This window comes from Anarhichas minor, unplaced genomic scaffold (assembly GCF_050575085.1).
Source record: "Anarhichas minor isolate MPS153535 unplaced genomic scaffold, ASM5057508v1 ptg000080l, whole genome shotgun sequence".
Lineage (NCBI taxonomy): Eukaryota > Metazoa > Chordata > Actinopteri > Perciformes > Anarhichadidae > Anarhichas > Anarhichas minor.
In genome coordinates this window covers 3,223,133-3,247,500 of record NW_027466526.1, presented here as the reverse complement: position 1 = coordinate 3,247,500, position 24,368 = coordinate 3,223,133, and the positions used below count along the sequence as shown (strand labels likewise).

General features: G+C 40.0%; 1 protein-coding gene across 1 annotated transcript in view; it reads left to right on the top strand.

The window, feature by feature from the left end:
• adcy2a (adenylate cyclase 2a) overlaps positions 1 to 23,775 on the top strand; it is a 52,158-nt gene extending 28,383 nt beyond the window's left edge. Inside the window, exons 5-25 of the mRNA XM_076081389.1 lie at positions 2,479 to 2,627; positions 2,845 to 2,956; positions 3,359 to 3,486; positions 4,287 to 4,445; positions 4,654 to 4,786; positions 4,877 to 5,056; positions 5,155 to 5,198; positions 5,387 to 5,467; positions 5,756 to 5,825; positions 6,083 to 6,180; positions 6,393 to 6,477; positions 9,207 to 9,344; positions 10,433 to 10,552; positions 10,657 to 10,841; positions 13,814 to 13,898; positions 16,100 to 16,258; positions 17,160 to 17,306; positions 17,523 to 17,633; positions 17,752 to 17,866; positions 21,062 to 21,186; positions 23,623 to 23,775. Of these exons, the coding sequence (XP_075937504.1) occupies positions 2,479 to 2,627; positions 2,845 to 2,956; positions 3,359 to 3,486; positions 4,287 to 4,445; positions 4,654 to 4,786; positions 4,877 to 5,056; positions 5,155 to 5,198; positions 5,387 to 5,467; positions 5,756 to 5,825; positions 6,083 to 6,180; positions 6,393 to 6,477; positions 9,207 to 9,344; positions 10,433 to 10,552; positions 10,657 to 10,841; positions 13,814 to 13,898; positions 16,100 to 16,258; positions 17,160 to 17,306; positions 17,523 to 17,633; positions 17,752 to 17,866; positions 21,062 to 21,186; positions 23,623 to 23,775 (2,577 nt within the window). The remainder of the gene's footprint in view (positions 1 to 2,478; positions 2,628 to 2,844; positions 2,957 to 3,358; positions 3,487 to 4,286; positions 4,446 to 4,653; positions 4,787 to 4,876; positions 5,057 to 5,154; positions 5,199 to 5,386; positions 5,468 to 5,755; positions 5,826 to 6,082; positions 6,181 to 6,392; positions 6,478 to 9,206; positions 9,345 to 10,432; positions 10,553 to 10,656; positions 10,842 to 13,813; positions 13,899 to 16,099; positions 16,259 to 17,159; positions 17,307 to 17,522; positions 17,634 to 17,751; positions 17,867 to 21,061; positions 21,187 to 23,622) is intronic.
• Positions 23,776 to 24,368: the final 593 nt, after the last annotated feature.

Sequence of the window (24,368 nt, the reverse complement as noted above, 5' to 3'; positions counted from 1 at the left end):
TTGATATCAGGTGACTTACTTCGCCAATTGAAGAATTTTCCATTCCTTTGCCTTGAGAAGCTCTTGGGTTGTGTTCACATTATCTTTTGGGTCATAATCCATCTGCACTGTGAGGCGCCATCCAATCAGTTTTGTAGCATTAGGCTGAATCTGAGCAGATAGTTTAGCCCTAAACACCTCATAATTCATCCTGCTGCTTCTATCAGCTGTGACATCACCAATGAACACCAGTGACCCAGTTCCATTGGCAGCCATACATGCCCATCCAAAGCACTGCCTCCATCATGTTAGACAGATGATGTGGTTTGTTTCAGATCATGAGCCGTTCCTTTCCTTCTCCACACTTCTCTCTTCCCATCATTCTGGTACAAGTTGATCTTGGTTTCATCTGTCAAAAGAATCTTGTTCCCAAACTGGTCAGGCTTTTTTAGATGTTTTCTGGCAAAGTATAATCGGGCCTTGCTGTTCTTCAGTGTTACCAGTGGTTTGCACTTTGTTGTAAACCATCTGTATTTAGATTGATGAAGGCGTCTCTTGATTGTAGACTTTAACGCCTACCTCCTCCAGAGTGTTTTAGACTTCAGTAGATGGTATGAAGGGGTTTTTCTTCACCAAGGAAAGAATTCTGCGATAATCCACTTTAGATGTCTTCTGTGGTCTTCTGGGCCTGTTGGTGTTGGTGATCTTGCCAGTGCATTACTTCTTTTTAAGAATGTACTAAATTGCTGATTTGGTCAATCCTAATGTTTCTGCTATCTTTCTGGTTTGTTAAGTGTTTTTAGCCTAATAATGGCCTCCTTCACTTGCATTGACACCTTTTTGGTCCGCATGCTGAGAGTTCCATGGACCAGCTACCAACTGCAAATTTAACATTTTGAATCCTATTATCTGCATCATTTGTCATGAAATAGTGACAGAACCGACCACATCTGGCCATGAAACCGTTTGTCAGACAAACCTCTGTGGGGGATGTGGGGGACTGTATAAAACGGTTCATGTAATATTTTTGTTTTATCCATTGAATTAAAGCTGAAAGTCTACACTTGCACCACATATTGACTGCTTCCTTTCAAATCCATTGGAGTTGTGTAAAGAGGCAAAATGAGAAAAATTGTGTCACAGTCCAAATACCTATGGCCCTGTTGGAACAGTTTAGTATAATAATCCAGATGAACCGAGGTGGTGCTGCTGCTTATAAGCAGCGTGGCTGTTGATTAAATCTTACTGCTGTGTGAGCCTGGGATGAAGCTTGCTTTTTGCTATAGCTGTTTCAGTTGCAGCTTTTGGATACAGTCAGATGAGGATGAATCCAGCTGTTTTTGTGAAAGCCCAGGACCGGGGTAGAGCTGGTTATCCCTCTGGTGAATCCAGCTTGTGTTGTTTCAACTTCTATGAGTGAAGCTGCGAACGCTTTGGGTGGAGCTTTTCACAGTTGCCCTGGAGAGCTACTGCTGCCTGCGACAGATGGTAGTAACTGTGCACTCCTCTCGGGTCATCATAATATATGCTGTTTGCTGCATGCTTTTATCCAAAGTGCCCTGCAGTACAGTGAGTGCATACATTTTTGGTGCGAGTGGTCCAAGGGGGACTATGTGAATCATCATAAACCCAGAGCCCCGGCAGCGTTTGTTAGCAGCCACCACCATGGTCCTCTCCTTCACGTAGAAATGCCTCCGCAGCGGTGGAGGGAGATGATCAATGGTACAGAAAACTTGTTGAAGTTGGAGGTGACATTGGCTTAATTAAGTGTTTTCTCCAATCTTGAACCTCTCACCCTCAGTTGTATTTGCTTACTACTGTGCAGGCTAGCTTGGAGTACATGCCTACAGTAAGACAAATAATTAAGCTACCACTAAATAAATGAAAAGCTGTGAGGTGAATAACGGTTCAGTCTGTCTTCAGGTGGCTTTCAGGAAAATAATGTGCGCTATAAAACAGTTTTTTTTCTACCTTGATAATTCATTTGGGTTATAGGAAGTCAACCTGACACAATGTAGTGCCCAATTAATCATCACACTTGAAGCTATAAAATGGTGACAACTTTTTGTCTATTGTCATCAAAGGTGAATGCTTCAGAATTGAATTTAATTTGCTGGATGTGTAAAATATTTTTAGTGACAAGTCGAGGTCCATGTTGATTACACCAAACTTTGGGTCTGATAGTTTATTTTGTTGCTAAAGTCAAAGCTTTGTTGTTTGTATTTGGATTAGTTCTAAGCAAACTTAATTTTGGGTCATGCTCACAAAATAAGTGATTGCTGATGAGAAAATGAATCTCTGAGACAATTCTCTGAAGGTTAAACAAATAAACCTTGTTTGCATGTGTCAGCATTTGATTGTTACTGCACTTTCTTTTATGAAACCATGTAATATATTGCAAATGTTGATTGTTTTCAAATGTAATAATCTGCTTATTCTTCGTTGATATTCCTGACCATCCCTGTACTGCTTCTTGTCTTTTTGTGTCACTGCCACTAGGAGCGTCTCTTGTTGTCTCTGCTGCCAGCTCACATTGCCCGTGTGATGAAAGCTGAGATCATCCAGAGACTGAAGGGCCCAAACTTCGGCCAGATTGAGAACACAAACAACTTTCACAACCTCTATGTCCAGAGACACACTAATGTCAGGCATGTATCATTTATTTGAATTACCATTTAAATGACCAAGTAGTACTGTAGTGTACTTTTGAAGATGCTTATGTTACACACTGTGTATAATTATAAGAGTACAGATTTACATATAGAGCAGCCCAAATGTATATCCATGGTTTTAAAAGTTAGAGTTTTCCTGGAAGACATTAAAGCATTATATAATAGTATGTTGACTTTTTTTCCCCATCTCTAGTATACTCTATGCTGATATAGTGGGCTTCACACGGCTGGCCAGTGACTGCTCACCTGGAGAGCTGGTGCACATGTTGAATGAGCTGTTTGGCAAATTTGATCAAATTGCCAAGGTAAACTTTTCATTATTGGACTTTGTCACTTATGAACACTTCCTATCAAAGTGCTACTTTTGCGCCTTAATTTGTGCAAATACATAATACTCACTGTCACACCATTTGAAGAGTAGACATTTTTTTTCCTTAACTATAACAGATAAACATGCTCCAAAATCATAGAGCAGGAGCCTCTTTCTGTTCAATCATATATAAATATATAGAGCCTTCTATTTTTAATAAAGAACATACTGTAGTAATGTAATGTATAAGGCATGTTGAATGTAAAATAAATCTGAGGGTGGATTTAGCCTCAAAGTTTATTATGTGATTCAATTAAAAATCTGCCTGGTCTGTCTGTCAATGGGACCTTTATGTGACCCTGTGTGTCTGAGCTGTCATCCACCTTTTTATATGCAGGAAAATGAATGTATGCGGATCAAAATCCTTGGCGACTGTTACTACTGTGTGTCCGGCCTGCCAGAGTCTCTGCCGAACCATGCGAAGAACTGTGTGAAAATGGGTCTGGACATGTGTGAGGCCATCAAGTAAGTACCTGTTATATAACAGAGCTGCTGAAGAAAGACAGTCCCTTTTATTGAAACGCTTGCCTACAAGAAGCACATCCAATACTTAAAATACATCTTAGTCAATCAAACAAACATCCCTCAACTCTGCAGTACTGATGGTGGGTAGGCATTTGGCATTAGTGATGTGAAAATATGTGAAAATATCTGATCAGAAATTAAATGGATGTAAATAAATGATGAAAAAGATGCACAGCAGTGGCTCATTCGTCATACTCCAACCACATGAGCACTGAATGCAGAAATGAAATGCATCTTGCAGTACAAAAAAATCGCCTCATGCTGATTCTTGTGTCTGTTAACTCAGCTACGACCTGAAGGCTCTCAAGAGTCTCATTACACTTCTGGAAATTTTAGGTACTACTTTTTACTACCTGCATTTCAAAGATTGTTCAAAATTGCCGGATATGCCTTTAAACACAATGTTAACATGCATTGGAACATCCCGACCGGTAATAGTGATCAGCACTTGCTTACCATTAGACTTTTTCTTGATCGTCTATTTAGCTGCATTGTGTGTGCAGTGGTAAGTGTGAGATCTGGTCTCACCCGTAGCCATCAGACTGAGACAATGGGGAGGGGGCTGCAATAAAATGAATGGACAGAGAGAGACTTTAAATAAAAATGTTGAATTGAGATAAAAATCAGCACCATTAAAGTCAGAAAGAGGCATTGCTTCTCTTTTCTAACGAGGTATGTGCTTTGTGTGATGATGTTCAGTTACTCCACATTGGTAAGACTTGGTTTTTGGTGCATGACAGGAAAGTGCGAGATGCCACTGGGGTTGACATCAACATGCGCGTCGGTGTGCATTCTGGGAATGTCCTGTGTGGTGTGATTGGACTTCAGAAATGGCAATATGATGTTTGGTCACATGATGTCACGCTGGCCAATCATATGGAAGCAGGAGGTCTACCTGGGTGAGTGAACTGGAAATTAGATGGAGGCACATGTTAACATTTGCATAAGGTAAAATTCTTTGATACCTTTACTTTACCACACTTTATCTGCATCAGTTTTGTCTGCTTGGTTAATGTCGACCCTTGCTGAAGAGATACAAGAAGAATACTCAAATCCAATCTTTATATTCAAAGAAAGCCATTTATTGATCAAACTGTTCATTGCCAGGCGAGTCCACATCACCTCAGTGACACTGGAGCACCTGAATGGTGCCTATAAGGTGGAAGACAGTGATGGGCAAGAAAGAGACCCTTACCTGAAGGAACATGGAGTCATCACTTATCTGGTCATTAACCCAAAGGTACTGTAGCACATCCATCACATTCAGTGAAATGAATGTTGGACATTGAATAAAATGCAATAAAATGACACTATTTCCGTGTTTGTCCAGGTGGAGAGTCGGAGCCCACAGAATCATCACTACCGTTCCAGACACACTGTAGACGGAGCGAAGATGAGAGCCTCCGTCAGGATGACCCGCTACCTTGAGTCCTGGGGAGCAGCCAAGCCGTTTGCCAACCTGCACCACAGAGACAGCATGACCAATGAGAATGGGAAGATCAACACTGCTGTGTGTAATATTTTCTACACATATGTTGCGATTTAGTTAATGGGGAAAGTTCAGCTATAGCATATAAACCCATCTCTCTCCTCTTGTTCTGTGTCTAGGATGTGCCGATGGGGCAGTATCACTTCCAGAGGAGATCAGAAAGGCAAGCTGCTAATTTTACAGCTCCGGCACAATTTTCTTTGGCAGGATTATCCTCATCCCTTAACAGTACAGGGACAGACGACAAGATGTTTAATAAGACTAGACTTCTGCTAGAGGCTTTGATGTGTGTGACTAATATTATGTGAACTTAAAACTTGAATCTCTTTTTCTTCTTGTTACCCATTAAAGAACAAAGTCTCAGAAGAAACGGTTTGAGGAGGAACTGAACGAGAGAATGATCAGGACCTTTGATGGGATAAATTCGCAAAAGTAAGGGGTCATATTAAAAATCGAGTAATTTTAGTATAATTGTGCAAACAAATAAAGTACAATCAAAAAGTCTTCTAAAACTGTAACTGATGAAACGTGGCAAACATGGCACATTAAAGTAAATGATGGCATGGACTGTATCTTAATGAGGTGGAAATTGTATGGAACACCTGCCTCTTCTGAACAAATATCCAAACTTGAATCTTCATTTTTTTGTACTAACACATCTCAATTACTTTTAACAGTGCCTGTATTCTCTGCTCTATAACTATACCTTTATGCTTACAGGCAGTGGCTCAAATCCGAAGACATTCAAAGAATATCGTTGTTCTTTCACAATAAATCCTTGGAGAAGGAGGTACAGTAAGAGGCAGTACACATATATTGGCACCATTCACCCCTGAGTGGATATATCTCAGTACTATTTTCAAAGAGAGTTACAGAACATGTCGTTACTGCTTGTTCCTTCGCCTACACTTAGCTTACCCTGAAATCTTGTAAATCACAGGGAGACTTGTGGTGTCTGAGTGCACGGTTGAAAAGCTTTGGAAGTTGCTTGGATATTAGTTGGAAAGCCTTTTATTGAAACTTGACCTTCTTTGTTTCTCCTTTTAGTACAGAGCAACAACCTTGCCGGCCTTCAAATACTATGTCACCTGCGCCTGTTTGATCTTTTTCTGCATTTTTATTGTGCAGATTCTCGTCCTTCCAAAGTACGTGAGCTTAATTTCAAAATATCACAAGAGTAAAATGACTGTTGCTGCAATGTTGTACTCTGTGTTAGTGTGGATAACAGTACATTTATTCTTGTGCATGTACACTTTGCTATGTTTCTGTGCCTTGATAAGTCATTTTCACCTAACGACATTCAACTTTCAGTGAACTAAACTTAACTTGATGACATTGATATTGTATTTTCTTTTAGGACAACTGTATTGGGGATATCCTTTGGAACGGCTTTTCTCATCCTTTCCTTGATCCTCCTCATATGTTTTATAGGACACTTTGTGGTAAGTAAATCCATTTACTGCAAACATCATTGTTTTAGTAGTGCCCTTTCTCTGTTTCCTTTTCTATTAAAACCTGTATTTACCCAAGATATGCCGGCTCTCTAGTGGTACACTTTTGTGCTGTGTTGTCATAGTAAAAGGCACCTGAGTGGTCCAAGTGCCCCTCTGGTCAGCTTAACGGCCCATTAAGTGCCATGGTTGTTGGCCTAAGTACCCCTCACTTTTACCTTTGGGCAAAATGTAATCCTGAGCCTGTGCATGACCACAGCCTCTGCACACCACTGCTTTGGTTCATGCTTCAGGAGCAAACACACCAATATCAACTGGATGTTGTGAATCTGGGGTTTACAGCATACTTGATATGTTTAAATTATAAATCATTAAGAAAAGGCTGGCTTCATTTTAGTTAGTCTTATGATGTATTTAATGGGGGTTAAGTCCTGCTAAAATACTTCTAACAATGAAATCGCTAACAATGCCTTTACACCTTTTGAAATGGAATCAATATTGCCGCAGTTGGATCTAGCCACTGGAAGACGGTGGCTTCAAACGCTACTTCAGCTCTCTTCTGAAATATTCACTGTCTAGTAAAAATAGATGAAAGACCAACAGAAGGAAAGAGAATGAGGGGGAAAAAGAAACAAATAATTTACTATTGTAACATTATAGGTGCAATACAATTCCACAAGCCGCAGGCCTATACAACCCACTGCACCCAATGTCTTATCTTTAAATCTTCGCAAGTGAGAATCTGCTGCTTTGCTCTGAACTGTGCTCCCTATGGATGTTGCCCAAGGCTCAAAAGCAAAACACAACACTCAACAGCTAATGTTGAAAAAGCCTCCTGCGGTCTTTTGCTAACTTTAGTTGGCATTGCTGAGTCTTTGCTTTGGTTCATGTCATGTTATTCGCTACTATTGTGGAAAATACAGCAGTACATCACAGTTTATTCTAGGGCTCCTGTGTAATAAACCAGAATCAGCCTGTAGTTCATAGATCCTTTGTGAATAGGAACATTAGGCTCTATAATCAATCTGCATGTATTTTCCTTGGCACAGTGTCTTTCAGTTTCAAGAGAACATTCGGTTCTTTTGTCCCAGCCTCATGTCGCAAGACGGGATCAGCATGGAATTATTCCTTAATTTCCAATATAGCATTTTAGGACAAGAAGACGTCATTTGAAAAGTCAGTGACTCAAATCTTGAGTTTTTGAATTAAGATCATGAATGAGAACTGTATAATTTCACAATCAATCATGTGGTTCTGCTGAATTTGATAATTATAGGCTGAAGATGGTAGGAAAAATCCAAATAATACTTATTCGTACATGTATTCCTCTCGCATAGTTTTGGATAGCATTTGAAAATCAGACAGTGTGACAGTAAAACAACACCCGCATGCTTCCCTGTGAATGTACTGTACTTAGTTTTTTCATTCTCACACAAAGTCAGTTATTGACCTACATAGCATGTCTTGCAGAAACCTTGTCACTGTTAAGCAGGGAATGATGATGGGTACCTTACAATGGTAAAACATGCCAATTTGATAGACTGAATTGCATATTCTGCTGGTTCTGTGACTGTGTAACTTGAAATCTTTAACTTGTATCAACCCTAGCAGGTCTTTTGTCATTCAAATGTTTTATTAAAGTAATAAAACAAACTAGAGGGGATTGCATGCAAATGCCTTGTTTTCAAAACAAAATGTGCCCCACTAGCTCCACATTTCTGGCAATCCTGCCGGTGCATGATACAGTCTGCCATCCTCACTTTATTGTATTGTAATTCACATGTCTGAGCTATTCAAATGTCACATTAACTCAGCCCCAGCGAGGCTCAGATATTGCTCTGAGATGACCAAGCAAATGATTTGTACTTTCACTGTCATTGTCTCGCAATGAAACACATTCAGCTGAAGGCATCACTGCAAAGGGGAAAAGTTAATTGACTGTAACAGGCCCAGCCATTATTTGCAGAAGCATGGGAAGATTTCATTTTTGTATCAATGATAACTCCGTAATAAACAGTATGTCAACATATTAAAATCACAATGCTATATAGTGTGTTGTCTGTCAGGTAATATTGCTGGGTTAAAATGAAAAGCATGATTGCACAGTGTGTCTCTACGTACAAACTTTGCCCTCAGTTATAATGATTTGAGTAGTGAAGCAGGAGATAGAAGCTAGTCAACAACCCCTTTAAGCTTTGCTTTGGTTTTAATGCAAGTTAGAAAAAATATTGTTGCAGTCAAACTGAATGGTTAGTTGGAAGCTATATATGTGGTTTGTTTACATCATTTTATATATGATGGAATCACTTGCAGTGGTCATTTTGTAGCACAGTTATTGCATGCAGTTTGAAAGATATTGCAGTGTGCACCATTAATTTGATAGGACCCCTCTTTTCACAATTGTATGCCTCTTGATCTTGTTTATTGGCGCCGCTGAGGCAAGTAGGAGTTGATCAGTAATAGGTGCTTCAGTGGGTGAACTTACATTGTTTATTTTTTTCACAGTAATTGTTTTTTGTCAACAGAAATAATTGATTTGTTATTGCATATGTCTGCTCATATGCTATAGATATTTTAATTAGTTAATCTGTGCTTGTGTTCCTTGTTGCTTCGTTAGCAAATTTGAATGTTTCCACAACCCTTACGATCTCAGCTCCCAAGTCCTCTGTTGCTCTTCGACTCATGCACTCTTGTATTGTGCGCCGTTTGTGTCCCTGCAGCACTGCAGTAAAAGCGCCTCCAGTTCTTGGACGCGGCTGCTGAGGTCATCGGTCATTATTGCCAACAAGCCATGGCCCCGCATCACTCTCACCATGACAACCACAGCTCTAATACTCATAATGGCAGTCTTCAACATGGTAAGTAAGGGAGCAGTAACACCAATTAGGCTTCACTAGGAATGAAGCATCACAACCCTTCAGATGACACCCCGCCTGTTAGTAACTGCAGCGCAATTAGAAGGTAATGAAATGCAAATAAATTTAATTCTTGTAAACAAATAGGAACCAGGGATGTTTAGATATTTTGCAAAAATTATATTTCTCAAACTTATTAATACTGCTGTGTTACCGAGTGTGCTTAATATAAAAATAACTCAAATCTTTCTTGCTACAATAAAAAATAATGCTGTGCCACAGCGGTAAATATGTCTTGTCCTCATGGTCGGGGGCTGTGGATACACTAGCATTTTAATGTAGTATTTATCTCTCTGCTTTCCATTTCTTTTCTCTATTACGCCTCAAACTAACTGGAGATTTCGCCGCATAATCAACTCCAGAAAATATCTTCTTTGTTTTGATCTCTTTTCCAAGCAGTTTATCTTTTGGCTTTTTCAAATATAAGTATTACGGTGTCCCTGCATAATAGTGATAAGGGAATATCATACATAATACTTCTATTGTTATTCTACTCTTTTCCATAACTTTTTATAATTGAGGCGTAGTTCTGTCGAGAGAAAATAAAAAGGCTCGGTTAAAGGTGAAATAGTTGCCTGAGGCTTGTGGGGAAGTTGCGTGACAAAGCACGGTGTCAGGACCCTGGTTGAGACCGTCACACAAATCGATTCCAGAGATTATAATCTTGTTTTGCGCCTGACGTGGGTCAGTCGCTAAGGGCGGATGAGCCAAATTAACTTGGCTTTGGTCAGTGTGGCAGCCAATCCTCATCTTATCCTGCAGGCTCACTTTAAAGGACATTATTGAATGGTTGTCACTATTGGCCTCTTGTCTAACAAGACTCCTATTTTCCTCCTGCAAGTACAATTTAGAAGAGTTTGTATTTTACCAGGCCGACGTGCAAAACAAGCAGACAGGAAAGTCTGTTTGTAATTTGCATGTGAATAGTGTGCGGTTTTTTTCTGTGGTGGATTTAAACAAAAAGTGTTTTTAGTACTAACCAAAGATATAACAAGCCCTCAATTTCTGTTGACCTTGTGTTCTTTTTCTAGTTTTTTTTAGAAGACAATTTGCTGCCTCCTGTTCCTGTTTACAATTCATCCAATGAAACACAATTTTACCCTAATGGACAACTAATTGCCTTCACAGGCAAAAACAATTTCTACCTTCCCGTAAGTGAAGATTATCATGATCATCTGTACATTTCTTTTATCATCCTTGGTTGATTTATTCCAGTTATCACTCTGACTTTCTGTCCCTTTTTCTGTCTGTCTAGTATTTAATTTACAGTTGCATTCTGGGCCTCATCTCTTGCTCTGTGTTCCTGAGGATAAACTACGAGCTGAAGATGATTATCATGTTAACGGCTGTTGTGGTTTACAATATCATTATTCTACGAACCCATGCCTCTCTGCTGGATGAATATAGCAGATTTCTGTACAAGACTGAAAGCCTGGACAGGTAAGTGCACAGTGACGAACAGATACTGTTCAAGAGAGTGTCAAAGCATTGTATGGAGTCAAAATTTATGAAGCGAGGATGTTGAGGTAGGCTGAGAAGTGAAACGGTTATGTTGACACAATGGCCATCTGCTATATTAAACCTGTGGGATTCTGAGTAAATGGAAAACCGTGATATGAAGAGAAAGGAGAGCAAGAAGGTCTACCTCAACGTCTTCCAGATGCACAGTGGTCAGTGTATTGTAGATGTTATGCTACAGTACAGCTAATTGAAATGACATGGTTATGTTGAGGTTCTGGATTGTGGTATGTGAGCAAACGTGAAAGGAGATAAAGATTAGTAACATTAACATAAATGCAAGAATGTTGTTACACCATTGGATAAGTGTACTTGTTGCTCTTCTTGCATTTGATTAGGGAGGACACTCCCAATCTGACTACAATCTGAATTTACTGTCATCAGTGTAAGGTATATACACCAAGTGTGTGGAATAATGATCAGCAACAGCTGGATAATTGAACAGTATTTTCTTATAAGTTTCTGCCTAGATTCTGACAGCTTGGTAAACACCAAAAAATATATAGGAAACCAATAAATCTGAAAAATAGATCAAGACTAACAATCAACTGAAACATTAAATGGCCGATATTAAAGTACAAGTTGCCAACTCTAATCTAGGATTATGCATGGACCAAAAGCATTTTTAAGTAATTTGTTCCAGTGACAATGTTCCCCTCATGCTACTGCTCTTCACCCACACTGACTCAGCTGTTCTCCCCTCTCAGTGAAATATCTTAATCTTCTATTCCACACCACATTCCCATTCTCAGCCTTCTCTTTTACCGACACGTCAGGAAATCAGCTGCTTAATAGAGATGAACAGCATAATGAGGTAATAAGGAATAAAACCAGTTTCTTTAAAACGTTGTAATAGAGAAGTCTTGTCCACGGATATGTCGTACATTACATGCCATGTGAAGACAAGTAGTGACATATGCCCATGTGCCACGTACCAAATGTGATTTGTTGTGTAGTCTGTTGATTTAACAACAATATATTAGGGAGAGGTGGGCTGCTGGAAAATCTACAGAAAAACAATTTTAAGCCGCCTGACTCCGGGTAAAACGGCATAAAATGAGATGTACCAAAATATTGGTTGGTTACTTTTGTTTATAATGTACTACAGGAAACTGTTTTAGTTTTTTACATTGATATTGCACAGCTCAACGTTTTTGTGCACTTGAACAACTTTAGACTGAGCTACAGACAAGTCCTACACTTGTGCCATAGACAGCGAATAGTGGAACAAGTCTTCAGACTTTATGACGACACCCACTGCATCCTTACTATAAAATTAAGAGAATTTCTGATCATTTATATGTTGAAGCCCTAGTTGCAAATTAGTACTTTGGAATATCCAAAACAAAGTTTTCAAAACTGCATCATCAGATGGCATTATCAATTTAAGTTACATTGTCTGGTTGCCTGCAGAGGAAAGACATTATCTTTTTGGTGATTGACTTTCCTGTCCAAAGCTATTGAAATAGCATAATGGGTTTTTTAACCCCTCCTGTGAAGCCAATACATTTCACACAGTTTTGGTCACAGTGGCAGAGAACTTGCAAGTGATTCAGATCCACCTCGGAAATATAACTGTGTTCCAAGAGAACCTCATGTTAAAATAATAACAGTGCCATGCCATTTGCTATATATGTCCTCAAAATTGCAATGTTTTTCATTTTTTTTGTAAAATAGTCAGTAGCATTTTATAACAAAATGATATGCAATTAAATTAATACTTTAGTATTTTATTTTGTATTTTTGTGTGATATGTATGTTCTGGTGCAATGTCAAGACTCTATTTGATAATGTGACAAGACTATATGCTCTAAAGTAGCTGGCTTAGGCACAACATTTTTCAAGACTGACAAGCCGAGCATGCAGTCATACCTTTCAAACATAGAAGCAGCAGTAAGTAACTAGGGCCCGTCATAATAGCATGAACTTTGGTCAGCAGTGGGAAAGTGTAGAATTGACAAATCCAAAAGCTTTGTTGTAAAACTGATGAACTAAATTAAATTATGCTTCCTGTTTGTGTGCTTTCCATCTCCGATATACCTTTATGTGCAGCTGTCTGTCCTCAGTCATTGCCCTCCTTTCTGTGTAAAGAATTGATTAAATAATGAACCAGGCAAGTGCAGAACTTGCAGGCTGTTTTTGCAGTTGTCTGCCGAGCTGCCCTAGATAAGAGTAAGTGCCCATTAATATGCAAAATGTGCTTCCAGAAATTAGGATGCAACAGTCCTGTTTGAGTGTTATCACACAGTCATAGCTTCAACTCAGACTTCTCTGCTGTAAAGAATCAGTTTCATTATAGATTTGAATAAGAGCATTGTTAAACATTTTTTAACTCAACTGCTCGCATATAGTATGCTTCAGGCTTTTTGTGCAACTCTGAGTGTGTTTGAGCATGAACTGTTGCACAGGACAATTCATAGCTGACTGAGGACAGCTTGGTTGGTTGCCTAAGTCTGCCCTGGACAGGTGTCCTACTTTTAGGTTTATGATGGTGGAAACGCAAGAGCTTGATGTGGATTCACAGTGCCGAGTCTTTGCAGATGGTGAACACTATCTCGTTGTTTAATGCCTCTTGAAAAACGTTCCTTGTGAATGCACCCTGGCAAGGAAGCTCAGCCGCCGGAATACAGATAGTAAACAAACTCTTGTCACAGCAAACCAATGACAGCTTGGAATAAAATGGTCTGTTAATCAATCATGTGACACATGGCATATACTACAGATTATGATTTGAATTTTTAATTAAATTGTATTACTCTCATCCCAGTTTTTTCACTTTTTTACCCACGCCTTTTTTCGTTTATCTTTTGTCACTTTTCACTCTTAATCTTTTTCTTCGTCTCTCTCTTTCTCCATACATAAACACATCTTTCTTTTTCTCTCTGCCCTTCAAGACCAGGAGTTCTCAAAGACCTTAAGACTATGGGCTCTATCTCCCTCTTTATCTTCTTCATCACTCTGCTTGTACTTGCCAGACAGGTAAGTCCACACTTTAATAGTTTGAATGATGTTATCAGCTGTCATCTGTGACATTTTCACCTTTACAGCTCTGAAATGTCGCCATTGCACTCTTTATTGTTGCACTCTTTGTATTTGTGTGTATGTGTTTATTTGTTTTCTCTCATTTTCTAACAATTTGAAAAAGCTATTTTCCCATGTACTATGGTCTTTGTCACTAACTTAGTCTGTTGGCCTGTGAAAGGTGTAGACTGCATCGTGAGAAGCACATTCTATGTTTTTTTACACACCTGTCTCATGCCTCCCGTTGAGGAAGCCCACGATCCCGTGATCTCTTTCACCTTTTAACGGTCTCCTACGCGTGAACACAATTAAGTTTGATGTACTGCCCAGCTGAAGAAGCAGTGCAGCTGGGGATTGCACCTGGGCCAGTGCTGTCATTGGCGAGCATTTTCTTCACTAGAGCTAGCTTTAGATGTTTCCTGTGAATGCAGAGGAAATTGGACTCCTGATACTACTGTTCATAGCTCTCTTTATACTGTATGTACCTTTTGTAATCTCAGAGCTTGGGGAACGTTAAGCAGAAGCAGAGAGGATATAGCTTTTCGGCTGCTGTGCCACACTGTGCAAGAGAGGCATCATGAGACCAGTTTGGTCAGACACTGTTAGCCAATGATTTACAACAGGAAGTCTGAAGTTACACAGGTGGACTTTGAGATTTACTTATGTGTAGTGTGCTTCTTAGTCTGGCTGTTTTGGGTTTACACTACACTGAAGGGTTCTTGCTGTACTTGAGTGCGATCCAGAACAGACTACTGTCCTCTGGAGCTACAGTACAGTCATAAGTACTAACATCAACTCTATATATTTACAGTAACAATAATCAACCCGTTGTAAGACGCTTTACATTTTGATCATGCGGAAAATTTTCATTTTTACTCTGAGCTAGTAGTGACATACATTATATAACACAATACATGTAGGCCATGTAGTGCATGCAGTGTGTGACTGTGTGCACATGTGAGTGTGCATGCTTACTTTATTTGTCTGGTTCTCTCACTGACAACACGCTGTCAGTGAGAGAAGACATGTGCAGAGTAATATTTCTGTTTTCTGTCAGAGCTTATCATTAAAGGGGAAGCAGCCCATCCCCTGGGCTGCTACACTTTTTCTTTCTCTGTGGGGACTGAATTGTGTCCACAAAAAGCATCATGACGGCATGAGTGGATCTACAGGCGAAGCAAAAGCTACACCTTTTACTACATGCGTCCTGTGCCTCTTGTTAACTGATACTACACCTACAAAAATAATTATTTTGACATTTCAAGTGTTGAAGCATCACAGACACTTATTTGGCATCGTAGTACACTGAGCGTATGTGCTGTATGCATTATTTAGTGTGATTTTAAATCGACACACTTTGAATTTCCACTGGGAACGTCTGTTTGTGGAACTTCTGTCTCACATAATGAAGAGATGAGTTTGAGCTGACTCTGTCCCGAGCTCAAAGAAAAGGATGTACAGCAAAAATAACAGACGCCATTTATTCATATCTGATCAGTCTCAAATATATTGCTCTGATACATACACACTTTGTCTATGTTGCCCCCCCCCCCCCCCCCCCTCCCCCCCCCCCTTTTCTCTTTGACTGTAAAGTTATTGTATTTCTAGAATTCAACCATATTACTTTCTCTGCTTATTCATTGTTACATCAGATCATCTTACGGAAATGTTTCTCCTTGGTTGGTGCATTCTTTTTATGAAATCAGATAAAATTGTTTACTGCTCAGGAAAAAGCGCTTCAGCCAATATGGAAGAAATTTAATTTCACTTAAGAAATTATACCCACAAAATCCCCACTAGAGAAAGTCATTCCTCACCTGAAACATTTGACTCCTCCTTGCCTTACATTGTCCATCAAAAGGTCTTGTTCCTTTAGTTCTGGTAAAATAATCATGTGTTTTTTAGCTTTCCACCTGTGATTTAACTAAAATTGCACAATTCACTGTATTGCTGCCTGTCTTGACGGAAGTTGTATGAGGTTTTTTGCAATTGTTTAAAATTTGTAGTCCGTTCTTTTTAGTGTTTCATTTGCTTTTCTGTCTTTAAGCATTGACGGAATTTACATTTTGTATGTGTTTGTATTTTTCTCTGTGACCTGATGGAAGCAAGCTGTACAGCTGTACCTTCAGTCTCTTCACCTCTGTGTCCTCTTGTAACAGAATGAATATTACTGTAGGTTAGACTTTCTGTGGAAGAACAAGTTCAAGAAGGAGTGCGAGGAGATTGAAACCATGGAGAACCTCAACCGGGTTTTGTTGGAGAATGTCCTGCCTGCACACGTTGCAGAACATTTCCTGGCACGCAACTGGAAGAATGAGGTAGGCAGCCATTATGTTTTCTTTCATTTAAAGTTATGAAGGGTCATGCAAATTGTGTTTTGACAAATGGATGCAGGACAGATGTATTGTGGTTTCACAGAGGTCTTGCAGTACCAGTGGCTCTATGCCAAGATTACATCAATTCACTGCATTGCAAAGCAGCTTACCTCAAAGATAATCTATATTTTGAGTCATTACAATATATCTGAAATATATACATACGTTGCTGCTATTTATGTTTTTAATCCACTCAAAGACCAGGATGAGTTTTTAAATTACAAGACATTTTCTGTGTGTGTGCGTGTGTGTGTGTGTGTGTGTGTGTACTCACACAAGTATAATTCAGACTGGGGAGCATCCAGACTGTGCATTAGAAAATTCTTTACAAGAAAAGTATTAACAATAAATTATTAATATCCTATAACGATGGCAAACCATTGGGGGAGACTGAGGTGAATTTGCTGACTTGCCTGTGAGACCATCTCATTCATCATTCTGTTATATCCCCTGAGTGTTTCTCACAGTGTGAACTGTGAAAAGTAAAGTTTTACATCTTAGGAAGTTTAGAGGACGTGGTATCCTGGAGGTCATGGGAGTTTAAATAGGAATGATACCTCTGCTGCAAAAAGACGAGTCAGCAAATGACTATTCCTGCACTTGAACAGGACTCAGAAGCTCGTCTGTTATTTGGGTGATTTGCCGACATTAATTTGTCCGGCTTGTGTTTTGTCTGCCTCTCTGGTCCCACTGATGTTTTTATTTGAGAATACTGTTAAGTATTCTTTCAATACAACAGAATCTTGTCACCTGTTTTTCTTCCATTTTCAGAAGTCTGTGGCTTATCAATTTTATAACATTGTTTCGCAGCTGTCCAAGCTAACGTCTGTATTTGGTCACGCAGGATCTGTATCACCAGTCCTATGACCTGGTGTGTGTCACGTTCGCCTCCATCCCAGACTTTAAAGAGTTCTACACTGAATCTGACGTCAACAAAGAAGGATTGGAGTGCCTCAGGCTCCTTAACGAAATCATTGCTGATTTTGACGAGGTAAATAACCAACCGTCACAACATCCTACACGTGTACCACAAATGCTAGAAACAAACTAGGATACTCTTTCCACTCTTTCCACTCTTTCAACTCTATATATAAAAGATGCACATGCATCGTCTGAAAATGAAAGCATGAAAGTCACTTTTACCATAAACTCTGTCCCTTTTGTTAAAGCTGTTCTGTGGATCGTGTTTGTATTTGTGTGCGTGTAGCTGCTGTCGAAACCTAAGTTCAGTGGCGTGGAAAAGATCAAGACTATTGGCAGCACTTACATGGCTGCTACTGGGCTGAATGCATCTCCTGGGCCTGAGTACACGTCACAGGTACGCTCATCACACACACATTAAAATCATGCCAAATCATTTTTGTCGTCACCTTTCACAACTTTTGTTCAACTAGAATTGAATGTGTAACTGGTTGTGTTTCCTCATTGTTTCCCAGGAGCATGACAGGCAGTACATGCACATAGGGACCATGGTAGAGTTTGCATTTGCCTTGGTGGGGAAGCTGGATGTTATCAACAAACACTCTTTTAATGACTTCAAACTTAGAGTTGGTGAGTTTCACATAAAAGCAACATATCCCTAGCAAGTACCACACCATCAAAATGAAGCTTTGTTAAGCTTTATTAATTAAAGGAACACATGATTAATATGAAAGGCTTGAACTACATGTAGCGCATCCACTTTGCCAAATGCGTTGTGGGGAAACTGGGAATCCGCCGTAGCACCCAGAGTCAAGAAGCAATCTGTCCAGGCTCTACGATAAAAAGAGGACGCATTGAGTCAAAGTGATGGGATGAGGCGGTGAATTGGGAACATCTGAGGAAATCGGAAAAGGCGAGCGGGAATGTGGCTTCTAAAGTTTGAGCAACGTGAGCGGATGGATATTGACACCGAGTTAACAGTAAAAGGAAGGGACATGGATTTTGAGCAGGTTCTTTCGTAGAAGACCTTTGGGATCTGAGGACGGCTGGAGGCCAGGCTCGGGCTATCGGATAAGAGTTTAGTGTATGGAGGAACAAGTGTTGAATGGGTGTATGCAAGAGAGTCCATCTTCAGAACTTCTGGAATCAGAAACGAGAAGCAATGACTTTGGAGTGTCCCTCAACATGATCTGCGTGAAGAACATTTTGGTGTGTAATAGAGTAAAAAGGAGGGACTTGCGGGACAATTCATGGCCCCACAGAATTGATTCGGCTACTATGGGGTACATTTCCGAGAGTGAAGAGCAAGCGACTATGCATTCACTTGCGAACTACTTCGCGGCTTCAAACCATCCTTCTTGGAAACCCCCAAAACCCACAGAAGGAGCCATATTGCTGTATGGTCTGACTTGTTGTGGGGCTGTCGGATGATCGTCGGAAGATCATCTTAGAAGAAGGTGATCCCATTCTAGTTAGCAAGAATACTAAGCCAGAGACAGAGTTCAGGCTGGCTTGAACTGTCTGGTGAGAGAGTCCTAGAGTGATGTTTCGAAAGGAGGGATTGATAGCAGGTGAGAGATAAGTGTTTGTCCTCTGGGAGCGATGCGTATGCCTGATTCTGGCATCCTAGCAGTGGCGGCAGGTGGACAATTTTCTAGGTAGGGCTGTGCCACATCCAATCAATTTCAGGAAACATCCCAGTATGATTTAATGCAAAAAAAATTAAGGTATCAAACACGCATTACTACTTTGCAGTTAAATATTTAACCTTTATTCCAACATGAAAAAAAGCAGAAAATAACACTTTGATAAACACGTCAGGACATCTTATTAGTCTCAGTATAATATAATAATATATATATCATATAATAATATTCACTATAATGTATATCACACACACACACACACACACACATATATGTAATTCTTTATTTATAACTATATATCCATTTCTCAGACAGGTGCTTCATGTCCCTCACTCCCGTAACTGTCCGTGCTGGATCTGTCCCCGTTGTTTTAAAAAGCTAAATGCGTTATTAGCATGACTGCATCCAGCTAGCCAAACCTGTCTGGTGTACAGCTACTAGAGAAGCTTCGCATGTACTGCTTCCCTTTCCTGCTAGTCTGCTGTTTGATTGTGGGGTCAGGCTGATCTGGGATCAGCTCTTTGGCCTGCAGAATCTCCGCCAAAGTTCTCCTCTCAAACGGGTCTTGGAGGAGCAGTGCTGGCGCTGGCGCTTGCCTGTAGAGACTAGTCCGGATGAGAACGTGCAGCTTGGGGCAGAATCGATTCTGCCCCAAACTGAATCTATTTGAGGACGCTGATTGGCTAAATTGTATGTCACTCATTTATATCTTTAATCAGCAATTTGCTAAACTGCTTCATAGACCCGCCTCTTTTGGCCTCTAAATAAACTATGTTTTCTGTTAGACATCAAAATGCCGATGAAATATGAGAAACCAACAATAGCCCTGCTGTTGGGTGAGAATTGCAACCCTTACTGGCTTGTTCTTCTATTGGCAGAAATCATTTGAGTTTGATAAATAGCAAAGTGTTTACTTTAAATTATAAGCTTGAATGTAGACTAATTGTATGTTCTATTGACTTGTTATGTAACTGACATGGACAGCTAGCCTTTATGCATCCATTTCTATTTTTAGAGCCCCAGTATGCTTCGATGGTCATTTCATTACCTTGATAGAAACACACAGAGAGAGAGGTACATGTCTATACAACAAGAAAAAATGAAACTCATGTTTGCAGCAAGACATGGATGTATAGTCATGGCAACATAACAGGAGAGAGAGAGAGAGAGAGAGAGAGAGAGAGAGAGAGAGAGAGAGAGAGAGAGAGAGAGAGAGAGAGAGAGAGAGAGAGAGAGAGAGAGAGAGAGAGAGAGAGAGAGAGAGAGAGAGAGAGAGAGAGAGAGAGAGAGAGAGAGAGAGAGAGAGAGAGAGAGAGAGATACAAAAGCATAGGGGGATAATTGAAGAGAAAAGCATTGCGGGCAGGTCCCAGCTCCCTGCATGTGGTAAGAGTTAGAGTTCGATACCTTTAACATTTCGCAGCATGGATTTCTCCATTAACTCAGCAGTTTGTGTGTGTGTGACTGTATACCCCCACTGCTTCTAGACGGGCCTTAAACGCATCAGAGAAGGATACAAGCCAGCCCCCCCCACTGGGACTGGACAAAACCGCTGGCCGGGTGCCTGCGCACTGGTGCAGATTGCAATTTCCAGCAATTTGAAAAATTGACTCAGAAGCCAGAGTGAAGAGAAGCCCAGTGTCATCTGAGTGCTGTGAAAAGCTCCAGAGCCTGCTTAGCAGAGGTGCTGGGACGGCTGGGGATTAAGCTGCATTTAGCTTCCACGTCATCTCATGTTCTGATGAAATCTTGTGAAAAGCTTTGTTTATTTGTATTCGTGCCGAAGGCCTTTTTGAGCTGCACTCTGGCTGCACTCAATGATTAATCAGTAAGATCAAAACTATTATTTTAATATTGCCCTTGTATGACATCAGAACTGGAAACAAAATGATTATAATGTGCTTGGTGTTTACTGATGTAGTTACACCTTATTAAAAATAAATTATCTGATTGACATGTGTATGGTGATACATAATTCAACAAGTAAAAAATGTATTGGAAAGGCAATACAGTGTCATTAACTGTAATTACATTTGTTACATTGGAAAATGTTTAAATGTGCTCCAAATCCCATTCAGATTAACAAAAAAAAAAAAAAAAAAGAATCTGAAAATGTAACTGACTAAATATGGTACAGATGCATCTGGACTGTTCACTGATTGCTTGGTTTCCTTTGTCAGGTATTAATCATGGTCCAGTAATAGCTGGAGTCATTGGAGCCCAGAAACCACAGTATGATATCTGGGGGAACACAGTGAATGTAGCCAGCAGAATGGACAGCACTGGAGTCCTGGGAAAAATACAGGTAATTAAGGGATATGTCTTGTGATCTCCATTGTTCTTATTATCACACATTCCATGAAAAGCCCAAAACCACCCATGTTTTGATCCCAACACAAGTATGATTTAACTAAAGACTGACACAGCGCTTTGTTCCGTCCAAAGGAGCTCCGCTGGTGTCCCAAAACTATTGCATATTGCAAACATCAATGAGCCACACTGTTGCACTTGTTGCCATGTTCATTACCATTGGGCTTTTGTAATGCCCATGCGACAACCCCTGGTTCTGAAAAGTGAAGCCAATGCGAAAGTGCCTTAAACCTGCATTCTCTTTACTGGCAATCTGGGGGCGGCGACTCTGGTTGCAAAAGAAGTCTATGACAAAATGACTTCTATTACCTGAGTAAACATTGAAAACAAGAGTTTATGATCTCAATCGCTAGTTTACAGTGTTTTTCAATAGAGCGTGTTGCTCATTTGGTAAATTATGGTCCTATTTAGACCATTAAGCAGGGTATGCTTTATGGTGGGGCTTCCTTGTGATTGACCGGTTGCAACCAGAGCCTTATACGGCGTCTCTACGTCAATCCTCCGCTGTCCAAATATGGTCATTTCTGTTAACTGGTTGCAAAAAAACAAGACGGCGACTGCCAAAATCAAAAATTGCGAAGGCCAAGACGCTGAACTCGAGGCTTTAAAACCGCAGTCCACAAACCAGTGGCTGACGTCACGACTACTGCGTCCACTTCTTCTAGTCTACGGTTATGCCTCCGTGCAGGTGGTAGGTGTGGCCAAAGGCAATATGTTTCTTGATTGTCTGTCCGTCTGGTCCATTCTGGTGAATGCGATATCTCAAGAACGGATGGAGGAAATTCTTACAATTTCACACGAACATCCACGTGGACTAAAATATGTTCTGATTAGAATTTGGAGGTCAGAGGTCACTGCGAACTCATGTCCGTTCCATTCTTGTGATATCTCAGCAAATTTCTTCAAATGTGGCACGTGTCCGTCTGGACTCACGGATGAACTGATTTTTGTGGTCAAAGTTCAAGATCACTGTGACCTCCATTCTCGTGAACGTGATATTTCAGGAATGTCTGGAGCGAATTTCTCCAAATTTTGCACAAGCTTTGAATTGGTCAGAATTTGGTGGTCAAAGGTCCCTTTGATGTAAAAAAAAAACAATTTGGATAAACTTGGGTGTTAACTGCAACATGACTGGTTGGCAGAGGCAAACAACTGCTCGGTGGAAATTCTAATTTCTTCTTTATCCCACATAAATAATATTTGCTAAATACTTGGAAATTCCTCACTTATTTAAAATAAAAAAACTAAATACGTGTGGCCCATTTCTAAAGATTTACATCTTCAGAAGCAATGAATGGACTTGGGGCTGAGACACAGACAGCAGGGAAGTTCGTAGTATTATGTGGACTTACACTTTTTGTTTATTGGAATTGTTGAAAATAAGAAATGGAGTAACACCAGCGCTGACCATTTTCTGAGATGCATTCAAGAACAAACCAGTTTGAGAAGTCTCTATCTATTAAACATCACATTGTGTTTGAAGTTGACAGTTTCTTTTTAAAGCAGCAGCACTGCTCCATTTTCATATAAAGACGTTTTAAATGCCAGTAAAGTTAAAAGATAAAACTCTTGTTCCCTCTGCTCGTGATATTCATGGTATCAAGGACATCATATCATCTCAACATCATGTGACATCTTCAAATCTTACATTTTCACTCTGTTTGGACACTGATAAGATACTGTTTTTTCACCTGCATGACATGTGGCTGTGGGAATCATTCAGTCCTCAGAGGGCTTTTTCATTTTAGAGCCTGCACACATCTGATAGATACACCTGCTGTGCAGTGCAGCATAACTGGAGTGCTTTCAATTGCATTCCAAGATTACCTGTTGATATTTAACGATCTGCAGAGGCAACAGTAAGACATTGTGAACTCTTCTAAGATAGCACATAGATATTTCTAATCCTGTGTTTGTAAGTTCTACTTTGTTCTGTGGAAACAGTGCTCAGTGTTATTTTATGGTTTTCAATTTACACTTAATTTGATGCATTAGCTGTGATGATTCATGAGCCCGCGATCACTTATAACCATGAGCCCGCGATCACTTATAACCCTTACTGAAAATGCAGTGCCTGTTATTTAATGTGCAGAGGCAACAATAAGAAATGTAGAGGTATACGTAGATATTTCCCATCCTGTGATTGCAGCTCTACTTAACACACCTATTTTTTGCAATCTTGTTTGAAATGAATTTCAAGGTTAGGGTTCAAGGTAAGTGTTTGTTACTTATGAGTTAATGGTCATCAGATGTTTCCCTCAGCGTCTGGACATGTATTCCTTTAAAACGCTGTGTATTTTTGGCTGCAGGAATTGAATTCAGTTGTGTAAGATAAGCAAAATGGACGTTACCAATCTGGTTCTCCCTCTAGGTGACGGAGGAGACGAGCCGCATCCTTCTGACACTGGGCTACATGTGCTCTTGTCGAGGCATCATCAACGTCAAGGGCAAAGGAGAGCTCAAGACCTACTTTGTGCACACAGAGATGACCCGCTCCCTGTCCCAAGGGAATGTAATGCCATAAGACTGGTTCAGAAAATGCTGAATTTATACAGGCGACAAGAACAGCTGTTCATTATAGATGGAGATGTATTCTTCTCACTGCCATTGTGATAAAAGCAAAGGGTGATGCACAAAGAAATGAGATCGGCAATGCAAGGAGGATCAACATCTGATTTTAATGTTGCAATGCAAGCTACCCATGCTACAGCTGTAGTATACATTTAGTTACTTACTTTATGTAACTTAGTTTAGCATGTAGAGCAAGAAGGCAATAACCCCTGAAATATATTTGAATGTTGGATCCAGAAAAGCCACAGTGGCACAAGTCGGTCACTTTGCCTTTTTCAGCCAGGTACATCAAAAACCGAACCTGTATTCTGTTCACTTTACAGGACTTTTGTATTTTGGATGTCAAAACGATGTACATGAAGTAGAAGAGAAACAAAGAAAAGACTACCAATTTCACACCAGGTCTCTTGAAGAGCGTCCAAAAGACAAGAATTTCAGAGGGAACAATACAGAAATGACATGCTGGTGTAATGGATATAAGGATTTTTGCTAAACCCCGATCAATTCTTTTTACAAAGGGATATAAAAAGCTACAGATGGAAGATT